Source organism: Impatiens glandulifera, chromosome 3, assembly GCF_907164915.1.
Source record: "Impatiens glandulifera chromosome 3, dImpGla2.1, whole genome shotgun sequence".
In the NCBI taxonomy this organism is placed as follows: Eukaryota; Viridiplantae; Streptophyta; class Magnoliopsida; order Ericales; family Balsaminaceae; genus Impatiens; species Impatiens glandulifera.
This window is the reverse complement of record NC_061864.1, coordinates 60948349-60975426: the sequence shown is the minus strand read 5'-3', so window position 1 is coordinate 60975426 and position 27078 is coordinate 60948349. Positions and strand designations below refer to the sequence as shown.

The 27078-nt window shown below is 30.1% G+C and overlaps 2 protein-coding genes across 3 annotated transcripts; both read right to left on the bottom strand.

Moving 5' to 3' along the window:
- Window positions 1–375: 375 nt before the first annotated feature.
- LOC124929135 (cellulose synthase A catalytic subunit 1 [UDP-forming]) lies at window positions 376–6675 on the bottom strand. Its single transcript, XM_047469414.1, has 14 exons — window positions 6434–6675; window positions 5991–6186; window positions 5727–5908; window positions 4874–4985; window positions 4604–4790; window positions 4195–4461; window positions 3725–4070; window positions 3502–3639; window positions 3094–3219; window positions 2807–3019; window positions 2441–2708; window positions 1919–2115; window positions 1483–1833; window positions 376–1210 (listed from the first exon to the last, which is right to left on the bottom strand). The coding sequence occupies exons 1-14, from the start codon at window positions 6512–6514 to the stop codon at window positions 623–625; spliced, it is 3252 nt and encodes a 1083-aa protein (XP_047325370.1). The 5' UTR covers window positions 6515–6675; the 3' UTR covers window positions 376–622.
- A 13376-nt stretch (window positions 6676–20051) lies between these two features.
- On the bottom strand, window positions 20052–21819 carry LOC124932569 (transcription initiation factor TFIID subunit 15b-like). Of its 2 annotated transcripts, none has more exons than XM_047473220.1 (4): window positions 21715–21819; window positions 21181–21642; window positions 20977–21088; window positions 20052–20315 (listed from the first exon to the last, which is right to left on the bottom strand). In XM_047473220.1, exons 2-3 carry the CDS (start codon window positions 21627–21629, stop codon window positions 20995–20997), a joined length of 543 nt encoding a protein of 180 aa, XP_047329176.1. In that variant the 5' UTR covers window positions 21630–21642; window positions 21715–21819; the 3' UTR covers window positions 20052–20315; window positions 20977–20994. The 2 variants fall into 2 exon arrangements, with proteins under 2 accessions (XP_047329176.1, XP_047329177.1); XM_047473221.1 differs by having other exon boundaries at window positions 21181–21639; window positions 21715–21732.
- Window positions 21820–27078: the final 5259 nt, after the last annotated feature.

The following is a 27078-nucleotide window of genomic DNA, read 5'->3' as shown; positions in this document are numbered from 1 at the left end:
TTTAAAATATCAAATTATTATTAATTCAAAATATCAAATTTTTAAATGAGTATTATTTTAGATATGAAATTTTTTTCATTATCAATACTATAATTAATTTAAAATTTTATAAAACTAATTTTATTTGTTTTTGACATAGAAAACATAGAAAATGTAAAAATAAATTAATATAAAATATATAAATATAATTATAAATTAGATGGTAGATCTTTTAACTTATAATTTTAAGATTTTTGTGTCCTTTGTTTTATCGAAAATTATACCCAAAATAATAATTGATGTATTAAAATAACTCTTTCTTCATTCAAACATGATAACAAATAGCTCAATTAGTAATAATATTGTTCTCTTTTGATAAGAAAAGTCCATTCATTCCAAAATGACAAACCAAATGTCAAATATACTTGTAAGTTGTAACCATCCATCCAACACAATCAAGAAATTCGTCCATGTTTATAGTATACATATCCACCATAACAAAATAAATAAATCATAGTTTCCATTACAACCCCAACCCGACTCAATCGTCCCGTATACAAACAATAAACAAAAACATACAAGAGACATTAGTACAAAGGGCATAAGCACCACTAATAAATAGAACAACATATAATAGCCAATATTAACAATTAACCCCACATTGGCCCAAAGCCTTCGACTTCGCAGCATCGGATGTAAACGGATCGATTCTCACCCAAAGTAGAGAAAATATCGAAGCCAAAAGAACTGACCAGACAATAACAATTGTCGGGGTACGATTCTGTCGTCCCAACAGACCCTTAAGGAACGGGTAAAGATGAACAATGACCCAAATTGCGAAGAACAACCTTCCAAAGAGGGGTCCCCACGATTGGTAACCGCTGTTAATGGCGTAGGAAACTCCTGCCACTATTCCAACAATGTTCACGACAAGAATTGTTGTCGGGGGGATTAGAAGGGATGTCCATTTGAAAACGTAGAGTTCGGTAAATTCTCCATCTTCGTCCGAAGCCTTTGATGTGACGGTGAAATTGGTGTCGATTCCTGCTAGAACTTTGAGGAGACCTTGGAAGACAGCGAAGAGATGGGCTGATGTGCCTCCAATGACCCAAAACTGTTCATTTCTCCATAAATCCTCGAGACTAACGCCACTCCATCGAAGCTCGAGGATTCCAGTTGAGAAAATGGAGACGAACAAGAGAATGAACCAGATACTTGCGTAGTTGCTTATCTGTCGCCAAAAAAAGTATTGAGAATTCAAATAACAAAGAGCACAACTATAATCAATAATCAGACATCATTTTATCCCAATACTCAATCAAATCATTGACATATTTTCATGACTTACTCTCAACTTAATGCATTCTAAGTGAAATTTAAACGTGAATCTTATCCTTGAGCTACCCTAATAGACTATTTTATTATTATATATTAATATCATTTCAGATTTTTAAATACTGAACAAGCCCCTTGATCTTAATGAGTAAAAGAACGATAGTATACCTCAGGAACGATGAACTTTCCGGTGAGAAGACAGATAGCGGGAAGCGTGCAATAAGCGAGCAAAGGAATTGATGTGACGGGGTAAACAATAGTATTTATATAAGCCAATCTCTCCAAGAACTTAAGTCTTCCACTATAGCCATACCATATTGGACAATGCCTGCTCAAAAGAATCTCAATCGATCCCAATGCCCATCGAAGCACTTGATTCAAACGATCGGAAAGATTGATTGGAGCAGAACCCTTGAAGGCTGGGCGTGGTGGCATGCAGTAAATCGATATCCATCCTCGAGCATGCATCTTGAACCCGGTCAGAATATCTTCCGTTACAGATCCATAGATCCATCCAATCTGCAAAGAGTCAAGAAATGAAGAATTCAAAACCTTTTGTTTAATAACTGTCAGCGAAAACCTATATATGTGTAAAATCATATACCTCTTTTCCCCATTCACTCTTGTCCTCGTACCCGCAGCTAATAACATGGATTGCTTCTTTAAGAAGGGTTGCCGAATTGGTGGTTGGTGGGATGCCTCCTTGTTCCATAAACGTGGCGGCAATAAAAACCGGGGACTGACCGAACCGCTTTTCTAAACTCTTTTGGGAAACGAGTAACGATCTCTCATCTTCATACCCTGAAAATGGAAAAAACAAATCGAATCAAGAAAATGCAACCGGTTTGAGGTAGATTTTTTTAGATTAATCTTGTGAGTGTCAATGATGTATTATAAAAGTTAAGGTTTTATTTGAATCTTGTTCAGTTTAAGGTTATTTGAATAGTTTGAATTGTAATAAATATCGGTTAAATTATTATCAAAATAAAGAAATATATAATAGTAGTTTGGTTGATAAAAGAATATACTATTGATGGTCGAACTTTGAGTTATTTGAGATTAGATCCAAACCAGATTAAATCTAAATAACCCAAAATCAAAGACATAAGAAGAAATGCAAACGCACCTTCGACACCCTCTTCCATATCCTCCATATTGAAAATAGGAACCGAAGATTCGGTTCTCTTCATTGCTCGCTTTTTGTTGTCAATGTACTTCTTATTGATCCCCTTACTTTTCTTTCGCCCACCACAACAACTCTTGACGATGATATTTGGTTGCAAATCTTCCTCGGTTAAGACAGGGTCATAACCGTAAAGAGCCTGTCTATTGAAACAACAACCCGTACCCACATAAACCGGGCCTTGAATACCATCCAACCCTTTCAAGTTGATCTATAATAGAAAACATACTTAGTCAGCATAAAATTTGCATACAAAAGTATATCAAAGACATGGAAAAATGGTAAAACGGTAAAACGTGGTTAACTTACATCGAAGAAGACAATATTACGATTAGCATATCGATCGTGATGGTCAATACCATCGAACCGTTGAGGAAACTGTATGTAACATGTTTTCTTTCCTAGGGCTGGATCCATCATAAAGCACATTGCTTCTTTTAGAGCTTTACTGTTGTTGAAGTAGTGATCACAATCGACGTTTAGGAGATATGCACCGTTGGTTAGCACCGCAGATACTCGGATCTGATTGTCAAAATATTTAGGTTAAATGTCTAAATTATCGTTTATATAATAAAAGAGTAGTTAGAATCACAAACCAAAGCATTCATTGCACCGGCTTTCTTGTGATGTTGAAAACCAGGACGTTTCTCACGAGAAACATAAACTAGTCGAGGCAATTCATTACCGTCGGTATCAAGACCCCCACTATGTCCTAAGAAAACCTGCATCAATGAAAAAAGCCAGTTTACTAACAAATGATTTAGCAAAAAAATATGTTTACTAACAAATGAACAACAGAAAGTAGTCAATCTTTAAAACCTTAATCAATGCAAATACATCCATTATGATTTAAATTATACTTAATTTTTTTTCATTTGGTATAAAGATTTGTTTATCTCAATAACAATTAGATTCTTTTTAAGAACAATGTGTTTCTTGAGAAACATAACAAATATAGACTTTTCAGGTTCGGAAAAACAAAATTGTAAAAATGTAAACGTTACCTGGATCATTCCGGGATGATCTCTAGGGTTATTTCCTGGCCAGGGAGTTCCATCTTGCATTGTCCAACCTTCTTCCGGCATTTTTTGCGCTTTCGCAACAAGAGCATTAATTCTAACCTTAAATTCCTCATATTCCCTCTGTAAGAAAAACATTAACCGACAACAAACATTATTATACATAAATCATACATTTTTGATAAAACCGATCATATGATTTTTTTACCTTCATTGCCCTCCGCTCTTTCACGAAAGATGGTTGTATCTTATCTTTGAGATAATCTATCTTTTGAGCAAAATAAAATTCAGGCGCCCGAGGCTCGATGTTGTGTTTCTTGCAAAACGGGACCCATTTCTTAGCAAACTCCGCTGTCTCAGACATAGATTCAAACGTTAACATTGCCGACCCATCATCTGAAACGTAACAAGAGACTTTATCCACAGGGTAATCCACAGCTAGAATCGATAAAACCGTGTTGGCAGTAATAAGTGGAGGCTCTTTCAATGGATCCACAGTACTAACAAATATATCGATAGGTGCCAATTGCGAGGGCTCTCCTTCCCTATCAAATCTAAACGAAACAAAAAATGTAAACAATTAACATTTAATTCAGAACATTGGTCATGGTTGTAGGGTCGTGTTAGTTTTCTCAACAACATAAAAACAAAAGTATTTACGAGTTTAGCGAAACTAACCTCATAGCAAGTCTATCGAGATAAGTTTCACGGTTGATAGGCGACCATTTGGGGAACTGATCGAGCAGCCATGACAATGCAAACCAAACTTCGCAAATAACCGAAGTGAGCCACAATGGATAAGCATCTTTCACTGGATGAGTACATCGATATTGCAAGAAGAAGCCAAGGATAATTAATCGGAGTATGATAACTACACGGTAAGGGGTAAGGTGGGAAGACGAAATAGGAATGATACGGCTCATGGGTTGTCGAGCATCGTCAGCCCTGTTTGTTTTTGTTGTCAACGAGAAAAGATAGTTATAAACGATATAAAATAATTTATTTGTAAACTATCTGATTTCTTATCTATATCAAGATCTAAACACAAATCAAAAAAGTGTTTCAAATTGAACCTTTGGATACTCACATTTGAAGTTCTTCACCATTTGATCCGGTGCCTTCGATATCCCCCTTTCCTTCGGGATATCTATTGTTCATTTGAACAATGTTTTTCTCCTGCTTGAGCTTCCAACCTTCAACTCTTTCTTTCCAATCAACATTTCCAAGTCCATAAGAATTCAAGTCCTTAGAAGGATCAACAATTCTTACAGGAACTGCACAAACACATATAAATTATAAACTACTATTTAAGCAACCCATAATCGTTAAATTGAAGATGTTCAAAATGGATCGTTACCCGGCTGCCTCGGGTCGATATACGGAAGGGCCTTCTCTCCAGGGCCCAACGGACCTGACATAGTCCTTACCGATTGGTTGTCGGGCGTAACAATGGGAATTTCACCCGATACCTAAGACATTTCCAATCAAATAGCAAATTTCATTATGAACGCTGGTCTCATAACACAACTTATCACTTAATCTAAATAATTAAGTTCATATTTGAACAAAATTCATTTCATAATCACTTAATTCTTTAGATTCTTCTAAATTTATAAATGAGGTAATATAGTAAAAGTGTAAATAAGTTAAATTACGTTACAATAAGGGTAAAATAGTCTTTTAAGTACTTTCCCGACATTAGTTCTACATTTTTATCAAATGTAACCTAAATATATCAAGTACTTCAAATTCAAATATGTTCACTTGTTTGAATTGGGGTTATTTAACTTTTTCACACTTAACGAATTCACTTAATCTAAATAATTAAGTTCGTATTTGAACTAAATTCATTTCATAATCACATAATTCTTTAGATTCATCTAAATTTATAAATGACTTAACTATGTAATATAGTAAAAGTGTAAATTAGTTCACTTAATCTAAATAATTAAGTTCATATTTGAATTAAATCCATTTCATAATCACATAATTCTATAGATTCATCTAAAATTATAAATGACTTTACTAGGTAATGTAGTAAAAGTGTAAATTAGTTAAATTACGTTACTCTAAGGGTAAAAGAGTCTTTTAAGTACTCTCCCGACATTAGTCTTTTAAGTACTATCTCGACACTAGTTCTACATTTGATCATATCTAAGTACTTAAAATTCAGTATTCAAACACTTAACAGACGTGGAATTGATGAATACCGAGTGTCCATGAGTCAAAAGGGGTATCGGTTGAGATTCGTGTCTAGACGAAGCAGAAAGCTCGGAATCCTCTCCTTGCCATTGTCGTCTCGCATTGTTCTTCTTCCCTTGAGTGTAATTGAACTCATTTTCAAGATCATCCACATCATCTTCCTCCTCATCTCCTTCAACACGAGGACTCCCTACACTCGAACAAAAGAAACATTATCGATCTAATCAAACCCTAAAATTGATCATATGTATGATCAAATAGCGAAAACTCACCCTTTTGCCTCTTGTATCTAGTCTTGCACTGAGGACAACATCTGTTTCCATCTTTCCTTTCGTACTCATAACAAGGCCGACAAACGGGGAAAGCACATTCGTTACAAGCTACAAATGCATCGCCAGTTGAAGAGACACCGACGGTGTCACCACAAATCTGACATATCTGACCATTCATTTGCTTCAATGGCTTTGGCTGTTTATAATAATAAACAAAAGGAATGAATACACATTAATGTTTGTAGATCTTATGATTTGAAAATCAAACTTCAGTTGAATTGCTAGATCTAATGATTCAATAGTACTATGTATGTATTGGAGAAACATAAGAAACAAAAACCTAGGAAGATCTATCTATCAATCATTCAAAAGGTGTGCATTAATGGATCAGATCCTTAATAACATCAAAAAAGAAAAAGAAAAAGTTAAGTTAACAAACAAACCCCTCCATCAGAATCGTGACGAATGCGGACAAGTTCATTCCTCTTGTAAGATCCGGCGACGAGTCCGGCGTTGGCTTCCATTCCGGCGAGAAGAATTGAAAGAGAAATGTGAAGTTGAATCAGCTGATTTTGATTGATAGATAGATCAGATGACGGCGATGAACATGGTGAGATCTTTACTCATTCGATAACAGCTAGCATTGGTTCACTCTGGATTCTTCAATGGAGAAGATGAAGATCTACTACTACTTCAATGAGAAAAAAGCTTTTGTTACCGGATAAGCCGGTAACTCATCAGTACTCTCTCTCCTCTCTCTTACACAAACACACACGACAAGTAGACAAGTCGACGAAAACAGTAATCTAGTAGAGACTCTTTAAGATAGATAATAAACATGACGATTTGCCAGTAAATCATTTGTTTAGAAACTCCTATTTAGTAAAAATAATAATGGTTACATTTTTATTATGATATTTTTTTATTCTTTTACTAATAACATATCTATATAAAATCATAAAATTAAATTTGTTTGATTTTATTCTTTTTATATCTCATAATTAATTCACATTTATTTACCACATAGAAAGCTTGTATTACAATAAACATAATTTTCATTTAATTTAAAGAGTTTTAAATGTAATTAAATTTGTGACTTTTGATCTGAATTATTTTATTTCATTCAACTTATTCTAAAGTATTCATTTATCTTATCATTTTGTTAATTACTCCAAATTTGTTATAGTTCAACTTACTTTACTTTTTACAACTCAATTTAAGCAATATTATTTTTTATTATCACAAGTTTAATATATCATATTTTAATTCATATTTAAAATATATGTATTAAAGAAGATAGGTTTATGAAAGGAATTATTAAAATAAATCTCTTTTGAGAATGAATCCATTTGAATATTAGGTTAATTAGAAAATATTATATGATTTTAAGTTGGATTTGAGTTTAAATTAATTGAACTATTTTATTCAAATATTAATTTAAATTATATATTAATAGAATTTTTAATAAATTTTCATTCAAACTCAACTTATTTATGATTTTAAAGTATTTAAAATTATAATTTTAAATATAACTTAATTATATATATATATTATTAGTATTTATCAATAATAAACACCATTTATATTTACCTTAATAATAAGAATAATATATTAAAAACATGTGAGGTTATTCGTGGGTGTCGGTTACCCACTTCAAGTCAGCAACTTAAGCTGTTAACAGCTTGAAGTGACTGGCTATTGCCGGTCATACAACCCATTAAATAGCTGTCGGTGGACTGCCTTAGTTACTAATAAGTCCCAACTTCTTCTCTAAATTACATTCATGCCATTTCTTATATTTTTTTTTCACTTTTCAAATTTAATAATAAATTATATGCTCACTTAATTTATATAATCTGTGTTCATTTAATAAAAAACATTTTGAGAATTTTGAGTGAAAACATGTGTTACATGTCTTTTAAGCTTATCACTTGTATTACCAATTAAATTAATTTCATAAATTATTATTTAAGACAATTTATTCTTGATTTTGAAGATAAAAAAGTATATATATATATATATATATATATAAACTTAACAAAATTTTGTATCTATTTTATTCACCACTTAACTCATGTTTCAATATTTAATTTTTGATAAATGGTTACAAATTTTGTAATACAATCACGATTTCAATAAAATAAAATAGACATTTTTTTTTGTTTAAAATAATCAAACTCATTTCAATCATTAATTTAATTCTCAAGATCTAAGTAATAAAACCCATAAAAAAAAATAATACAAATTATGAAATATATCATAAATTAATAAGAACAGCTTATTCAGCATTCTAAAATGTTATTATAAGCTCATAATCATACATAGAAAAGGCATTATTCAAAAGACTGGTGAGTGAGGTAGTGAATAACGGAATAACGACTTTATTGTCGATACGTCATTCCGACTTTTATAGAACGTGGTTAACATGTATTTAAAGTTAAAGTTTGTACGCTTATTCTTTATTAGTTAACACTCATTTTGTCTTTTTAACAGTTCAACACATTCATCTAACACATTTAGATTCAACTCATAGTCAAGTCTTTCAAAATTTAACGTTATTGACCTTTTAATGTGTGCTATAAATTTATGTTTTTAAACTTTAGAGCATGTGTATCTCTTTGGTTTAATTTGTTAGGTTTTGAGCTATATGAGGTTGTTTAAGTCTTTTTATGAGTTTTGAAGTAACAAGTTTATGTTTTTATGACTTTTGATTTAGTTCTATCCCTACTACGAATTTATGTAGGATGTGCAAGAAAATAAATAAATAAATCACACCAAATTTACATATATCCCAACTTTATAAAAATAATAATTAATTATGTTATTTACCATATACCTTTGTAGAAATTGGTAGGGATTAGAGTAATAATTTATTTTTTTTATATCATATTTTGGGTTCGATTTTCTTTGCCTACTTTCAAGTTCCAACCAATAAAAACGTTGTAACATAAGATTATGGATAATTATTTTATAAAATATCTATAAAATGTATATGTTTCCCAAAAAGATTTAAGTATTTGTTGGTCAAATTTCTTCGTGTTATATATTGTGTTTATTATTTTATCATATTTATATCGTTTTGACTAAATATTTTTATGTGGTTCTCTCATTACGGTTTCATTAAAAACTATATTAGTTACAAGTGAATAAAAACATGTATATTTTTTTTTTTGTCATTATGAGTTCTAAACTCAAACATTTCTAAGTGATGTTCATAGTCTTCTACAATTATAATTTTTTATGATAAAAAAAATATATGTTAAGATTTTTATAATAATGCAGACGTTTCAAAACAAAAAATAATAAAAATGACAACTAAAATGAAGTCGGTTAAGACTAAAATTATGTGCCTATTTTCTAAGCATGTGAATAGTAGGATTAGTTAAATCCCAATTAAGACTAAGACTTTATTTAGAGCGTGACGTCCCAACTAATTGCGGATTATTTCTCATTAATAAATTAATATTTTGCAGATACCCTATCACATCACATTCCAACTATTTAACACATTCAAATATAATATTGTTGCATTAATAATATATATGAGTTTTTATTAAGTATTGATTTGAATATTTGATGATATAATAATATCTAAAATTATAACCTTTTTTTACTCGGGTTTATTAGTATAACTCCCTCTTTAAATGCGACATTTCTTTTAGTGATATTGTGACGACATGAGATCTTTTGATTTATCAATACCCGAGTGAAAAATGAACCCAAAATATTTGGTTTCTTAAGTAAAAGTCTAAGCTATCTAATAGATTTATAGCTTAATTAAACATAAATTTATATATGTTAATAACATTTTTTCATTTCATTTAATTCTAACATATATATATATATATATATATATATATATATATATAAATAATAAGCTCAAAAAATATAGAATAATATGAAATAATTGTATTCAAGTATTTGAGTTCAACACCAAAACTTTAATTCAAATCATTATTAAAGGGGACATTTTTTAACGGGGGGTTTTGAGAATATCTTCTTAGAAGTGACAATTGATTTCTCGGTGGCACAAATAAAACCATGGTTGTTTGATCCTTTCTTATCCATTATTGAAGCGGTTGGCATCGATAAACTCCTAGGACACGAGTTAATTGGTCGTGGCTCTTCGACTTTGATGTCAATCTCTTTGTAATCTCGGTCCACGACACTTTGACAATGCCGAAACTCAATTTGGTCCTTGTTTGGGACATGGTTCATGTTCTCTAACAACCAATGATCATCCCATACACAACCTGAGGAACCTTGTCTCCTAAATGACTTTGATGACCTTTCAAGGGTTGCTGGTGCCATTATAAGACTTCTAACCTTTGTATATGATATATATGAAATGGGTAAGGTTATTAATTTATACTTCTTTAAGATTTAGGAAGAAAGTAGAATGAGGAATATTGGTTCATTGGTAATGGTGATGGAAATTATGTTATGTCCATGTCTTTGTCTTGCTTGATATATATATTCTTTGCTCTAAAATAGGAATTAAAAATGATAAAAATAGCCCTTAAACTTTTACAAAATTATGTGATTTGTTTTTTTTTTAGGTTAATCTGAGATTATTTGCATCTTCATGTTTTACTTTTTGATATCAATAGTCTCAAACTCAACTATAAACTTATCTCAAACTCAACTATAAACTTATCGAGATCAAGAATTTTAGTCTAAAATGGGAGAATAAATTCTGGTAAAAAATAAGGAAACTTTTAAGTATGTAATATCATATGGGCTTATGTAAAACTATATGGGCTTGTGTAAGATTTATATAGGCAAGTAACTGATTTAGTTATTAATGGACCCAATAAACCTATTGGAATATAGTTTGTACTATATAAATACTAAAATTCTAAATAAATTTAATTACAAAAGTATATAAAAAATATATTGTAAGATTTGTTTCAATTAAATAATGAGTCCCAATATTTTTTTTTACATATTTAAATGCAAAATATTTATAAATATAGTTACAAAAACAAAGAACAAAATATTTATATGAAAATATGTTCATAAACAAGTTGTTCAAATAAAGTCGCAAAAATTAGTTGGGTGATTTAGACGAGTCCAACAAAATGAAGAACCTAATTCCTATTTAGATAAATGTATCTATCACGATTAAATAAAAAACTTTACACTAATTTGGTTTTATATTAATTGTTTAATAGTGTGCATGTTCATAACATTAATTACTTTGATAGTTTTATAAACTTTAGTTTTTACTTAAACATGCAATAATAGTTGGAGGACTCTTTTATATATTTAGTTTGATTAGTCATAAAAGCTAAATTGCAAATGATGTAATGATTTGATTAATAACAAGTTTAAGCATTTTGTTTACAAATCAAATTTAGGGTTCATACAATAATTTTGTTTAATTAATAAAGAAAAAAGTGATAAAATGAACAAACTAGTGGAAAATGCATCATTAGCGACGACTTAAACCATCGCTAAAAGTCATAATGTCGTCGCTAATAAATATTAGTGTCGGCAAACAAAACCGTCGCTTAAAAGTTCGTCGTTAAAAGACATTGGCTTTTGCCGACGTTGATAATTAAAATATAAGTGACGACGAATGGGGAATTTCGTTGCTAATAATTATAAATAATAGTGACGACATTATGATTACGCCGTCGATTATGTTTTGACTAATAGCGACGACATTGTGCTTACGTCGTTGCTTATGTATTGAATAATAATGACGACATTATGCCTACGTCATCGTTTATATTTTAATTAATAGCGACTACAATCCTCTTTCGCTGTCGCTGATAGTCCTTGCTCTCAGATTTTGACACATTTTTTATTCTCTTATTGTTAGTTATCAACGTCAACATTCCCATAATACCGTCGTTGATATTGTTAATTATGAACGTCGGCTTCCCCCTAACGAAGTTGCCGATAATCCTTGCTCTCAGATTTTTAGCACATTTTTTATTCTTATTAAACCTATTTCATATTTTGTTCTACTGCTATTAGCAAAAAAGATTATTCATAAATAAAAATCAATTATAAATTATAAAAATCTCAACTCGAATTTATACAAAATGTCAATCAATGTACTACTGATAGGGGGAGGAGGGGTCATCCTAGACATAAGCGCTTGTAGAGCCTCTTGTTGTGCGCGCATCTGCGCTTGTAGAGAGTCTCGTTGTGCGCGCATCTCCTACAATACACGTCCCTACTGCGCCACCTCGTCTTGGAGGGTCCTGTTTTCCTCGCGCAACGCTTGCGTCTCTTGATGTTGTGACACCCGTGCGCTATTGACGCTCGAGGACAATTTTCCCGTTGATCCGCTCTAAAGTGCATTAGACATACTTCAGATCCCATTCCGGTCACCCTCCCATGTCCATGTGCTCCAAAAGTAGACTTAGACATTTCAAACGACGACATATCAGGGTTTGCTTCAAGCCGTCCACACATCACAGTCTACAATCATTTACAATACTGTTAGTAATTTTAAACTTAGACATGCAAACTAAAATGATAAAAATGATTAGAACTTATGACGTACTGCTGAACATGCGGAGAAACCACGGGAGTCGGGTTATTGACGATCACTCTCTTGGTATGAGTATGTAGAAAGAATTATGCATAATTAGGGGGTGTCCAATATCCCTCTCCTGTAGAAATAACATACATACCATCTGTTAGATATTATGAAAATTTAATACTCTTACTAAAACTTACCATTTGTCGCTCCACTTGAAAAAATGTTCTACTGCAAGTGTGGTGGGTGTTAACGACTTTCTCTCTGTTATTGGAATTGCTCGTACTTTTTCTCTACAACTATAAGATAGTTATAGTTGTTAGTTAATAGTCGATTAAACATATAATGAATTAAAAATGACTATTATACCTGAATTGCAGTCGTGAAGTTGTGATTGTCAAGAAGATAATTCTAATTATCGTAGTCGAATTCAGGAAGAGGGTTTAATCTGATTATCTCCTCTTTGCCATCATGTGGTTAGATGTAGTCCATTTTGTTCATATATATCCACATATCCCATGTTTCCTTCACATGTGTCATCGTTCTATCTCTATAGGTGTCAATGTGATAGGGTAAAGACTCGAAAGAATCTTAAAAAATAACAACATATTTTAGGATTATGAAAGCTTCAAATTATAAGATAACACGTTAAAAAATATCAAACCCATAGAGATGGACTGCCATATATGGTCTAACTGGGCATGTGACACATCAGACCAATTTACTAAACGATGTGGCACCACCGTGGGATTCCAGACAATGGTGCCAATATGCCTCGACTAGTAGCTACCATTATCGCAAGTGGGCTTTCCATCCACCTTTCTGAACTCTAAGTGCATATTATGCCTACTTGATAATTTCCAAAGAATAATGTTTTTGTTCTTCCCCCGTCCCCTCTTCCTTGATGAAGACCCTGCAAAATAATAGTTAAACGATATTGGTTAAAATTTATATAATCAATTAAACATTATGGATAAGTTGTAATTAACTACTTGTAGTCTCGAGAACGAGAGAATCCTCCTCTAGGGTGACAGACACTTCGAGAATGGTGGAATCTGGATCATCCAGTCCCTCAATGTCCGGAAGTGATCCCATAAAGCTCATAGGATCATCGGACTATATGTCATCTGTACGAGCTCGGAGCTCGGAGCTTGTCTGAATGTCTCGATATGGATCGTTTTGTAGCTCGTTTAGGTGCCATGATATCGACAAGAAAATGAAGTTAAAATTTTAAAGAGGTCATCCTATATGACACAAATAAAACATGTTTAGATGTTTGAATAACGGTGATTTATCTTTGTGACAATTTTTCATCCATGTTTAGATGCCATATCTGTAGCGTAAAAAATTTATTGTGTTTGACTTCCCATTACAAACGGATCATGAATCTATGTTCTCAATGTCCTGTTTACATTAACACTTACAAACCCATCACTACAAGGAAATAGGACATTAGCGACGTATCTTTCCTACAGAATTTCCGACGAATATATAATCAGCGACAAATTTTCCATATAAATAATAAATGTCAGTATTTAGGTCGTCAGTAAATCTTCCGACAAATATTTAATTCGTCAGAAATATTTGTGACGGATTTTCCATGTCCGAAATTTACGAAGAATATTTTGACGTATTATTTTATTGAATATTTTCTATAGAAATATTCGTCGAAAAGTTTGAGATGTTTTGTCAAAATTTTTGAGATATTTCCGTAGGAATATTTGTCAGAAATTAATATATTTTTTTAAATTTTATTTTCCCTAATTATTTCTCATATTAGATTATATATTTGAAAACAATCTCATCCAATATCAAGACTCTCAACTGTATGAATTAAAACTTTAATAATAAAAATTAAAACAAATAATTAACTTAAAAGTATTAAGTTCAAATTTACTAAAAAAAAACATTAATTTAGAAACAAAATGTGTCACTATATAATTTCTATCAATAATTCTTTCACATCAGTAGTTCTTTTAAAAAGTGAAGGTTAACCACTACTACCATTTTAGTAGTATGCTCCAACTCATTTGCTCTCATCTATTCTCAACTATGCCTGAAAAATATAAATAATACATAATATTAAGCAACATCTCAAGTTTCAGACTATTCTGATAGAATCATGTTTTGAAATGTTTAGAGCATAAGCAAAAATAACATGGTAAATTAAAAGTTTGTTTAGATCCAAGTAAGATCATAAATATGATGACAATGTATGAAAACAACTAACCATTACGATATTGTGCTTATATAAGTTTTTGTAACTGATCCAATAATCTATACAATAAGTTACAAATAACATAAGACATTTGAAGAACAAGTGTAGATCTAATGTCCCATCTCACATGGTTCAACTCAACAAATATACTTTTATTGCCCTAACTTCATAAATAATACGCCTTTATGTATTTATTCAGCTACACCATTTATGTAGGGTAAAAAGTTAATTTACACTCACTTTAGATCAATCAAACATATATTTAGCCTGCAAATACAAACTAGACATTTTTTATTCAGTTAGTGATAGCAAAGGGGTTTCACAAAAATAAACATTAGATTTGTTATTCATGAAACATGTCCTTGCAAAGAGAGCAGGAAAATCAGTCAATGCACCAAGTCAGTCATCTTTATGTGTTATAATCGGTACTATATACATAATTCAACAATGTGGATGAAAGGTCCAGAAAATTAGGATCGATGATATTGATTTCTATTTCAGAAGATGGACACTTTAAACTAAGATTTATTGGAATAAAAAATCCAAGGGAAACTGGAGTATTTATTAGATAATTTTTCCTGCTAAAAAACAGATAATGGAACTAAAATGTCTTGGGGCTCATTTGCTAAATGTGGGTGTTCCTAAAAGAGTTATAGAACATGATAATTCCATTTTCAGGAAATATCCCCAGTTGCACTGAAGATATCTTTTAACTCGTCAATCAATGACAGTAGAAACACGTCAATCGAATCTCCGAGACTTTTTGGCCCGAGGATTAATATGGAAATAATGAAGTTATTTTTATCCATACAAATTGTAAGAGGGACGTTATAAGGGATAATAATAACATGCCAAATGCAATAAGAAGTCTTTCCATTTGCAAAGGTTTAGAATCCGTCACTTGCGAGAGAAAGTCTTACATTCCCAGGCTCGGGGGAGAAATTTAAAACTTTTCATCGAAGGACGTCCATATCATTGAATTAGCTGGATGCCTTAAGACTTTATCATTAACATTAATATTATCTTTATGCCAAGTCATCTGAGGAGCGGTTTTGAAGCACTTATACAACCTTTGCAGCCTCGGTGCAAGTGTGAAATATCTTAAAATTTTATTTGGAATTAACTTCTCATTCACCTTTTTCTGAAGCGTACCACTTGATTGATCTTCCATCTAGACACACAATAAACTTTACACTCTTCCAAATATTTATCTTCTTTACAGAAGAGCATAAAATCATTCTTACAAGCATCAATTTTGTCATACGTTAAATCAATATTTATAATAAATTTCTTACACTCATAATATAAACTTGGCAACTCAGAATTAGCTGATAATATTTATTCTTTAAATAATTTTAATAACAAATCAAATAACGTGTTGGTTCATTGACCAACATTTTTTATGTAAAGTAATTTAAGTAAAGTAGAGGCTTTTGAAATTCGGGATCCTTCGTAAAAGGAAGGTTTCGAATCATCCAACAACCGGTAGAATGTCTTAGTATCTTCAACATGACGTTCATTATTTGAGGCTTCAATGATTGGATACAAATCGTTGATAAGGTCTTCCATAAATTGATTATCTTGATCAATTTCTTCATTAATTTTATCATTAACGTCATTCTCTTCTACACTACCCTAATTTTCAATCTTAAGGTCATCTAATTCATCATCATCATCATTCCTTTCATTCGAAGATCTTGTTTCCCAATGAAAGTTCCAAAAATAAAAATTTTAACGGATCCAAAATGAAATTAGATGATCTCTAACCAATGTTTTATTCTCATAAGTTCGATTTGCACATTTTACACACGGATAAGCAATCAAATTTATGTTAGTAGACCTAATTGCGAAGTCTATGAACATTTCAACCCTTTGAATTATTCAACTTTATCGAGGACTTCCATTTTATCTAATTACAAAACTTAATTTATAGTTCCAAAAATATTCTATTAGCATACAAACAATTAACATCTACTTAGTTTAATTAATATCAACATATAAATAACTAATCAACATACTAACCTAATTTTTCAATAACCTATCAACAAACCTATCAAATAACCTAACTTTTCAACAACCTATTAGCAAGCCTATCAAATATACTAACAACAAACATTATTTGGAAATAGATTAAACAATCTATTAAATAACCTAATTTTCAATAACCTATTAACCTAAATCAATCCAAATATTCTAACATACTAAACAATATCCTGACATACTAAATATTCTAAATACTAAACCAAATATCATTGAAAGAATGTAATTACTTGGAGCGGAGAAGAGAGGAGCAGTGACTGATCGGAGAAGAGATGAGAAGCGACCGGAAAGAGCGACGACCGGAAAGGAGCGGAAGCGACGACCGGTGAGCGAGGAGACGAAGTGAGAGAGAGAATCATGTAGAAGAAGAAGAAAAAAGGAAGTGTAGAAAGTTTTATTTAATCATCAGCGACAATATTATCGTGTGTCGAACGTCGACTTTAGGGTAAAGCCGACGCTAATAATACAACATATTAGCATCAATGTTAGGTTAAATCAAATGCTAATACTCTTTTTTTTAAACGATTCAAATTTAGCAGAAACTCCTCTTTATTAGCGTCGGTTTTAGGGTAAAACCAACGTTAGTAATATAATGTATTAGCGTTAGCGTTAGGTTAAAGCCGACACTAATACTCTTTTCCAAAAACGTTTCGAATTCAGCAAAAACTCATCTTTATTAGTGTCGGCTTTAGGGTAAAACGAACACTAATAATATAATGTATTAGCATTGGCGTTAAGTTAAAACCGATGCTAGTTTTCTTTTCCAAAAACGTTTTGAATTCAACAGAAACTCCTCATTATTAGCGTCGGTTTTAGGGTAATTTTTCTTTATGATTTAAAATCTAAAATTATAACTTAGTTGAAACGCTAGTACTCTTTTCTATCGCACGTCCCTGTTGCCTCGCACATCTACTCCATCTGATTTCGCACATAATTTGATGTCATTTAATAAATTTCTTATAGCCACGAACACAAATGTGATGACTTATGAAGATCCATTAGAAACTCTTTCAGTTCTTGCAAGTAGTGAAGAAGAAGGGTCAAAAGAAACGGTGGTGATCCAAGCAGTGAATGAAGAGCTTTATATGTCGATAATAGTCAAGTAAATAAATCACATTGATGGACGACTTGAAGTCAATAAACCAAGACACTGAAGTGACTGTGGACTTGGTTTCTCATTGTCTTCTTCTTTAACCAATGTGCTTCTAACCAATATACAATTAGGTTCTTTTGAGAAATTTTAATCTTCATCTTCAATTTCCTTCTAACCAATAGACAACAGCAACACATTAAGTACAATTGTGATTGTCTATTGCAATCACAATTGTATTCAATGTGTTGTTGTTGCCTATAGGCTTTGGATTTTCTTTTATTCTTCTTAAGTTTAGAAATTGATGATCATTGAGAAGAGCCTGATTGGGTATTGGTTGAAAGGAAATCAGTAGTTTCACTTTTCACCACTAAAAGAAATCTCAAATTCCTAAAGGAGAAGCGAGAGAGGAGCGTGATATTTAACAGGCCATGAAACTTATTTGGCAAAGAATGTCAGTGACGACATTTTTCGGTACCGTCGCTGATATTATAGATTATCAGCGACGGTGATAGCATAATACCGTGACTAATAGTCTTTATAATATCAGCCACGACATTATGATATCGCCGTCCCTAATACTCTTTAGAATATCAGCGACGACGATAACATAATGTTGTGGCTGATAATGTATAATATCAGCCACGACATTACACTATCGTCGTAACTGATATTCTTTTAAAAAATGGAGGGAAAAGATGGAAAAACCTGAATTTTAACAATGACGTTGACAACGAAAACCGTGGCTGATAATAATTATCAACTATGGTGTAACTTCGCTGTCGCAAATATTTTTATCAACCACAGTTCTTTGATCACCGTCGCTAATAATAATTATCAACCACGGTGTAACTTCACCGTCGCCAAATTTCGTCGCTAATAACCATAATTATACTAGTGTTAAGTATATATAACAATAAACATTAACTATATAATAAGAAACTCTAAGCAAATTACACTAAGATAGCCAAAGTTTTTTTTTCCGTAGTTTAGACGGTTAACCAACATGTTAACTAATTGATTACGACAAATTAGATTCGATTTTGCAATTTTTCTTTTCCAAGTTACATGTAATATTCTAAATTAACCATTAGAGAACTAGTAAATAAATAATATCATTTTTAAAAGATTGAGATATAATTTGGTAGATAATAATTATTATTATTTAGTTTGATTTAAGTAATATATAACTCTTCTATACATTTGTCTATGTCTATTTAGGTATGGATTTACTTTAGTGGAACTAGACTTAATTCCAAAAAAAATATATTTTATTTTATTTGCTTTTTTTTTGTTAACGTGGAAAAAAGTTACATGATCTCATAATTTCTTGTTTTTTTTTAATTTAATTCACTAAATGTGTCTTCCATTCCTTAAAGAACTAGAGACTCAAATTCATACACTCGTTTTATCCGTAATTTTTTTATGATAAAATTTACTACAACTTTTTCAAGCCTACCATAACTATAATGTCTAGATCTATCATCATACAAAAGATGAACAAATAAGCTAAGGACATTAGTTTCGTGTTGATCTTGATTTATGTGTATGTGCGCAATGAGATTTTTTTATTTATTTTATCGTTTTTCATGGTGATAATTTTTATTTCATATTTTTTTTATCTTGATTTAACTCACAAGAATTTATGTCACTTATGATCAGTTCCACAAATACACTGCATAGGGTCTTGATTGCTTTTAATTTTCTCTATAGTTTGAACTTTGAATGAAACTTTGAAAAGCAAAATAATAAGTAATATTCTTGGAATCTCATAATTTAGTTGATGAGTTATTGCATTGGGTTTAACCAAAAGCTGGATGGTGCTCCATTAAACAACACTCATCTCCTTTATTGCTTTGCGGAATAAGAAATATCTCATCATTTATGTACTATATATAACACTTTACCACTTACAAAAAAAAAAATTAAAAAAAATCTTAAAAATATAGTTGCATGCATGCTTTTAAGCTTACGTCTTTTTATAACAAAATTATGTTTTCTTTACCATCAATTATTCTTTTAAATCAAACATGATAATATCATAAATTTTGAGGGATTGTTAAGAATATTAATTTATTTTCTTTCTTAGTTAACAAACACAATGTTTTGAATTAAATGAAAAAAATAAAAATAAAAAATTTCGATCAAGCTCAAATAGAGATTTGATGGACTCATTTAATCGAAAAAAAAAACAACAAACATTTATAAGAAGATAATAAAATGAATCCAACATTAATAATTAGAAACATAAACTCACAACAGAAGAACAAGATTAATAATTAAGGTTTCAAATTCTAATCTAATTTCATAATAATAATAATAATAAAGCTCAGGCTGACAAAGCTGAATTTGATAATGAAATAAATAAAGTGAAAACCTAAAAAAAGAAAAAGTGAAAGCTGGAGCCATTAATTGTTTTCATAGTGGAAGAAGCTCCTTTCTTGATTCTCTCTCCCATCACACCAATTGCTTCTTCCTTGCCTAAAAAAAAACAACAATTAATCTTTAGTCATTTATTCACTTTTTTTTTTCTTGAATTCTTAAGTCTATTTCAAAAATAATAATATTAATATAAGAAATCTAAAGCAAACAAGAGAAGCTATTTTTCTCAATTTAGATATAAAAAACCCCCCAAAAAACATGTCATTAAAAAAATAGGCATAAATTAATTATTATAGTTTAGTTGTTGAATTAAGTTATATAATTAATAATAAAATATATGAAAAAATGATGATTATTTTTTATTTAAATTTATCCATTTCTCTTAAGAGATTGAAATCATATTTCTATTAGACAAATAAAAATGTATATTTTTTTTATGAAAAAATATTAGTGAACTTAATGTAAAATAATAAAATATTAGGAAAAAGGTGGGTAAAGTTAGAATTTTACTATTAATATTGTTTTTAAGTGGTTTATTCATTTTAAGTAATTTAAAATCATTTTAATCTTATTTTGCTTTCCTTCGTATCAATAACATCACTTGTTTCATTAACTAAACCCTAAAATGCCATCTATTTAATACTTTTATCGAACAAACTTCACTTCCGATTATTTAAAAACCCATTACCGAATAAGGCCGCCTAAGACTATTATTATTATTAAAAGTAAAAAAATAAAGTTAAAAATAGAAATGAATTACCCAAAATTGTAGAAATTGTTAAAAATAGGAGGACATAGTGGTGGAGTCCCTTGGAGCATTGCATCTAAAGCATTCCATTCTGCTAGCAAAGTTATGTTCATTACAACCCAACCTGTCAAATTTCAATACTTTCAGTCATAAATTTCACACATTATATAAACCCAAGGACTAAATCAATATTATTATTATCATCACTTAAATTACCTAGTACAAATCCAATCACCGGATTTCCATCCAGAACGGCTACTATTCCCGGCGCCGGAGCTAGACCCAAAACCAAAACACTCAATTCCGGCCGATCTCCCACCGCCGTTATCAAAACCACCACCACCGCCGCCGGCGGATTGAGAATCGACGTCGAGTTTAAAAACGCCGCATTTGAAACAGCTTGAACGGCTAGCAAAATTATGGGCGCCGCAATTTCCAACCGCACAGTACCAGTCTCCTGGTCGGACGTCCGGTCCGATTGCGAATCCAAACGGAGAAGAAACGGCGGCGGCGGCGGCGTTACGGATTCCGATGAAGTTTGAACCGCCGTAATGATCGACGGCGATGGCGAGTTTTGGGTTGCCGCATCGTTGACATGATTCTCTTCTCTGAAAGTTTAGATGAAAACATGAACGGCAGTTCCAATCTCCTGGTCTGTTGTTCATGATTTTTTTACTTCTGCAATGAAATGAAAAGAAAGATTAGAATATTTTATAGAAAACAGATGAATTAAGATTAGGGTTTATTCACCTGAGGAAGATGAAACGATGAAGGTGGCGAGATGAAGAGGGTAAGGGATTGGCGGGTTTATATATAAGTAAGAAATTTGCTTTTGAGTTCTTGGGAATCGCGAAGATCTTTAAGAACCTCTCTCTATATTTCTTTATCTTTTTCAAGATTGAACTAAGCATATACAATTTTTTTTTTAATTAATGGTTAATAGCTTATTGATATGATTTTTTATTTTTTTTTATTTTTATCTTTCACTTCAACTTAAAACATTTTAGAGAGGAATCTTATAATATTATTCAATACTAATATATATAGAGCAAAGACTTGTTTTGAACCTTCTAATTTTCAAAATAACAGCGACGAAGGCACGACCCGACCAATTAAGACTAGGAACGCATCGCCGACATTAGAGTCAAGACGGGCCAATCGTCCCAACCCAAATATAATTACGAGATTTTTAACTACAACAACTTAAATATACGCTGTTGGAATTGGAATCACCACGAATATATACTAGCACTAGACTTACCTTCAATGAATCATCGTTAATGAAGTATTTAGATTATATTCATTCCAATTACAATACAAGACTTAAAGAGTCTGATATTATTATTTATTGTCACTACCTTCCTAAGTCAGAATTGAGTAATTTGCGCGTCTACTACTTTTATTGGATGTGATAGTTGTTTCTAAATTCTCTCTCCGGAATCGAAGTTTAATTCATCATCACACGTCACGACTATGGTATGTCACTATCCTATCATCGGATGTTAATAGGACACAAATTTAAATGATGTGTCGTCGGTACAAAGACTGTGCGATCCGTCGCCACACTGATGTATTCAACGAGTCTATAACATTTGTCGTCACTCGACAGGTCGGGTAAACTTTGAAATTTCATCATGACGATGATATATCATACATTGCAATTGTTGGTCTTCAACGGAAAATTCCTAATAAAGCTAGTCATCAACTCGTGTTAACTACGTCCATGCCCTTTATTCACATCTCTCATTGCTCATGAATGGTCCGATGAAGTGTTCAGATCGAGATGATGTTGACGATTTGCCGCACACAAAGTCGTGAGAAGTTCAATAAATCTGAAATACTTTACCACTTAAGTTATCTTAATGAGTTAAATAAAATATCTCGCTATTACATCACCATATATTTTTATTAATTAATGAGAACTAGCATGACACCTCTTAGTCACGATTCCCCGGTTCAACTCAAAATATTTCCAAATGAAATCGAACTCGTAACCTTTAGTCTATTAAGCTATTACATCATCATATTATAATCATTAAATTACTCATTTTATTAAATAAAATATTAAATATCCATATTTTATTTTTATTAAATTTAAATTTTAAATAAAAAAGAATATTTAAATAATTAAAAACAAAAAAAATATATTTTCCTTATCAAATAACTTTTTTTTAGACAAAATCCAATAAAGATCCCAGAAAACTATGATTGTTTGAGGGGAGTTATAAGAAGATTCTTTAATTAGGAAGTTAATTAGTCCACTTGTAATGGTTTTTATTTCAATTTATGATATTTTTATTGTTTATGAGAGTTTTGTACATATATAAAATTCTAAATTTTGTTTTATTTCAAGATTGAAGCATACACTTTTTTTTAATCAATTGTTAAATATTTTTAAAGATGTTTGATGTGTATTCTATAGAAGTTTGTTTGATATGATTTATTTTATTTTTTGGATTTTACCAATTTTTATAAATTCTTTCTCTATTAAATCACTAATTTTATTAACTAAAAATATTAAAATATCAATGTTTTATTTTTATTAAATTTATATTTTAAATATAAAAGAATATTTTAATAATTAAATCAAATAAAAACTCAAAGAACCAATTTTTTATTAACTAATATTTTTTAGACAAAATCTAATAAAGATCCAAAAAAAATCAAGATTGTTTGAGGGGAGTTATATGTAGATTTATAGTGTTATATAATTTGTTTTTGAAAAAAAAAAATAGGATGTTAATTAGTCTATTTCTAATTGTTAACTTTTTTAATTTATGATATTTTTATTGTGGAGGAGAGTGTTGTGTAAATATAAAATTATAATTTTTTTTTTTTGTTTTAAAGTAATGATAAGAATTAAATTATTTTATCCCACAATTATCCTTTCTTTTTGTATGAAGATAACATAGTAAATTTGTTTTTGATCCAACAATATATTATCTTTTCTTTTTATTGAAATTTGAATGATTTGAATGAGTTAAACAATTAAAAATGACATTATGTAATTAGAAAACAAATATTTGTTAAATATCCTCCAAAATTCAATTCATTATGATGAAATGATAGTGTTTCACAAGTTATCCTTAGTTTTGTTTCAAAATGCCTTCATCAAATTTACAAAATATATAAAAACAACATTTTAAACAATTTTTTTAATTGTAAATATAATGTATATACAATTTTAAATATAATTCAACAATTATAAATAATAAAATCAGATTCAAAGTAAAATTCATGTGTCACATCTTAAATGATTCATATCAATTATTGATAATTAAAGAGATTTATATGTGATGATAGTATATTGGAGGAGTTTAATTAATAACATAGTTGTAATTCTGATTAGTATTAATATGGTAAAATTATATATGTGGATGATGGTTTAAACACCATTGATTTTCGACCAGTTTAATTAACGATAATTATGTAAATTTAGATGTAGTTCAATTGTAGTAAGTACGTATGATAATTAATTGTTATTTTACGCGGCAAGAACATTTTTTTATCATGAATATTTCATCTTTTTATTGTCGTATTATACTAATTATTTCAATTTTTTTTTGTGATCATGAATAATATCAACGTTTAGGCTACATTTATATAGTTAACTTAATTTAGAAATGATTAATTAATAATAGTAATTAAGAACATGGGTGCCCCCACAAAAAAAAAAAGCACAATGCTGCAATCATCTCTAAACAAGACAATCTTTAATGATAATTTTTTTAAGATCTGATGTGTTGTGCTTTGTAGCCTTTTATGCAAACCCTTGACTGGATAATTGAGAATTCAACTTAACTCAATTTCTTTTAAATTGATATATGTGCTTAGATCTAATTAAAAATAGCCATGGGTTGAGGTTGTATTTCCTCTTTTATTGAGATTTATATTTAGATGAGAAAGAAATATTTTTTTTAAAAAATGAAACATAGTGAGCAAACGACGAATACTACCGAGTAAATCAAACAAATAATCGAGTATGTTTAAAACTAAAAGATATATACTATGGCAACAAAAGTATATGCAAAGCAAAATTAATGTGATATACTATTATGAGATTGAGAATTTTTCATCATCAATTTTCACTACTCCCAAAATGTAGATATCTTACAAAGTTGCATGGATAAGGAAGAACCCATGATTATAATATTAGGTTACCCCTTTATTCTTGATTGAATATTCTTTGAATTATAAAAATAATTTATTCTTTATGTCATGAAGACCCCCACAACTCACATTCATGTATATTCCTTCAATATAGAAGTCCCACTCCCACTTTTCAAAGAGTTCCTTGTGTCCCCACTCATAAACAATATTAATTATTACATTAGAATTTTTTTTTAAAATACTTTAAATTGAGAAGGATGTTCATTGAAGGAGTAAGAGCAATAACACCCTCTTTCTATTTATGAAATTACAATGAGCACAAAAGAAAAGAAATTTTAAAATCATTAAATCAAAGTTTTAAAGACTTTATAGATGAGTCAAATATGGAGGGAGATCGAAAAATAGTAAAACTCGATCATAACTGTAACATTGTAACACAATAGTTACAAAAGTTTAACATATTACTTAGGAGTTCTACATTTACTTAACTTAATTATGCTAATCGATCTATATTGATTTTATAGTTATGGCTAGGTTTGTATATGGTTAACACGACTTTTGTGTCAATTTTGAATGAGTAAAAAAAACTCACTTAAAAATAGATGAAATCTTCAAATTGTTCCTTTTGAACCAAAAAAATGTCATATGAACCAACACATAAATAAGAAATAATAATACAAGTAAAAAAGTACAAATTGTTTCAAGAAAAATCATTATGGTGTAAATTTCAAAGTAATAAGCTTTAAGCTATTTTCTTTTCTTTCCTTTTCTTACTTATTATAACTTGATTCGAAATAAAAATTGTGTCCAAACTTACTCCAAATATCTTGTTGGATTATTTTCATAGTAATTTTGCGATTTGTACAAAAATGTGAATTACTGAAATAATTTTATAGTTTGTGAAAAGAGAATAAGTAATAAATAATTTTTTTGTCTAATAATTTTCTTTTGTATTATAAACAAATATTTAATTAAACAAATATCTTTATTTAATTTTATAAAGTTAACCCAACTTCCGATAACCATCATCCACGCTCTAACTTAAAACTTTAGTGAGAATCGAACCTGAAATATTTGATCTCTTAAACAATATTCTCATTCAAACTACGATAGTAAATTTCAATATAGACCTCGAAACACCTAAAAGTAGAGTGAGATCTGAGTTTAAATAGACAAATATTATTAAATTAATTTATTTATTTATAATTAAAGCTTATATTCATAAAATATATATTTTTTTTGTCCAAACCCATATCCATCTCTTGGCGTTTTCAAATTTAGTCAATTTAATTAAACATATATAAATATATTCATACATTTATTTAAATTTTACAATTCAAACTGAAATTCAATAATTCAAAAAAAGTGTTTTGAAATGGATGAAAATGATTATATAAAAATATAATGTATGGTTGAAAAGCAAAGCTAAACTTGTATAGCCGAAGTTGTGTAAAGCAAAAACAAAGCAATTGCATGGCTGCAATTTCGAAGGACGTAGCTACCTAGCTAAACTCCTTTTTCTTTATCTCCACTTTTTATTCAACCAATTTATTTGATTCCTACTTTTTTCATTTCTCATTTCTCATTTTATTTATTTATTTTTCTGTTAATAAAAAAAAATATAAATACATGGGTTATCAGTGTATATAATTATATTAATGTGAATGAAGGGTTTTGAATGGGTAAATTGGATAATTCACTAATAGTAGAAAAATAGATTGTTATGAATCGAAAATTTACAATAGTGGTTAACATTTAGGTATTTACGATCGATGGTAGAAAAATATAGTCATTCATAGGATTAAAGGTTAAGTATCAATGCGATTTGTAAATCTTTTATGGTATTAACAAACGTTAAAGAACTATAGTCATTATAGGTAATTTAAACTATAAAATTTTATAAAAAGGTTATTTAAATGTATATACTTTATGAGAGGTGGTTTTTTTTAATAATCCATTCCTATTCTTGACTCATAAATTAACACCGATTACAAATAACTCAAC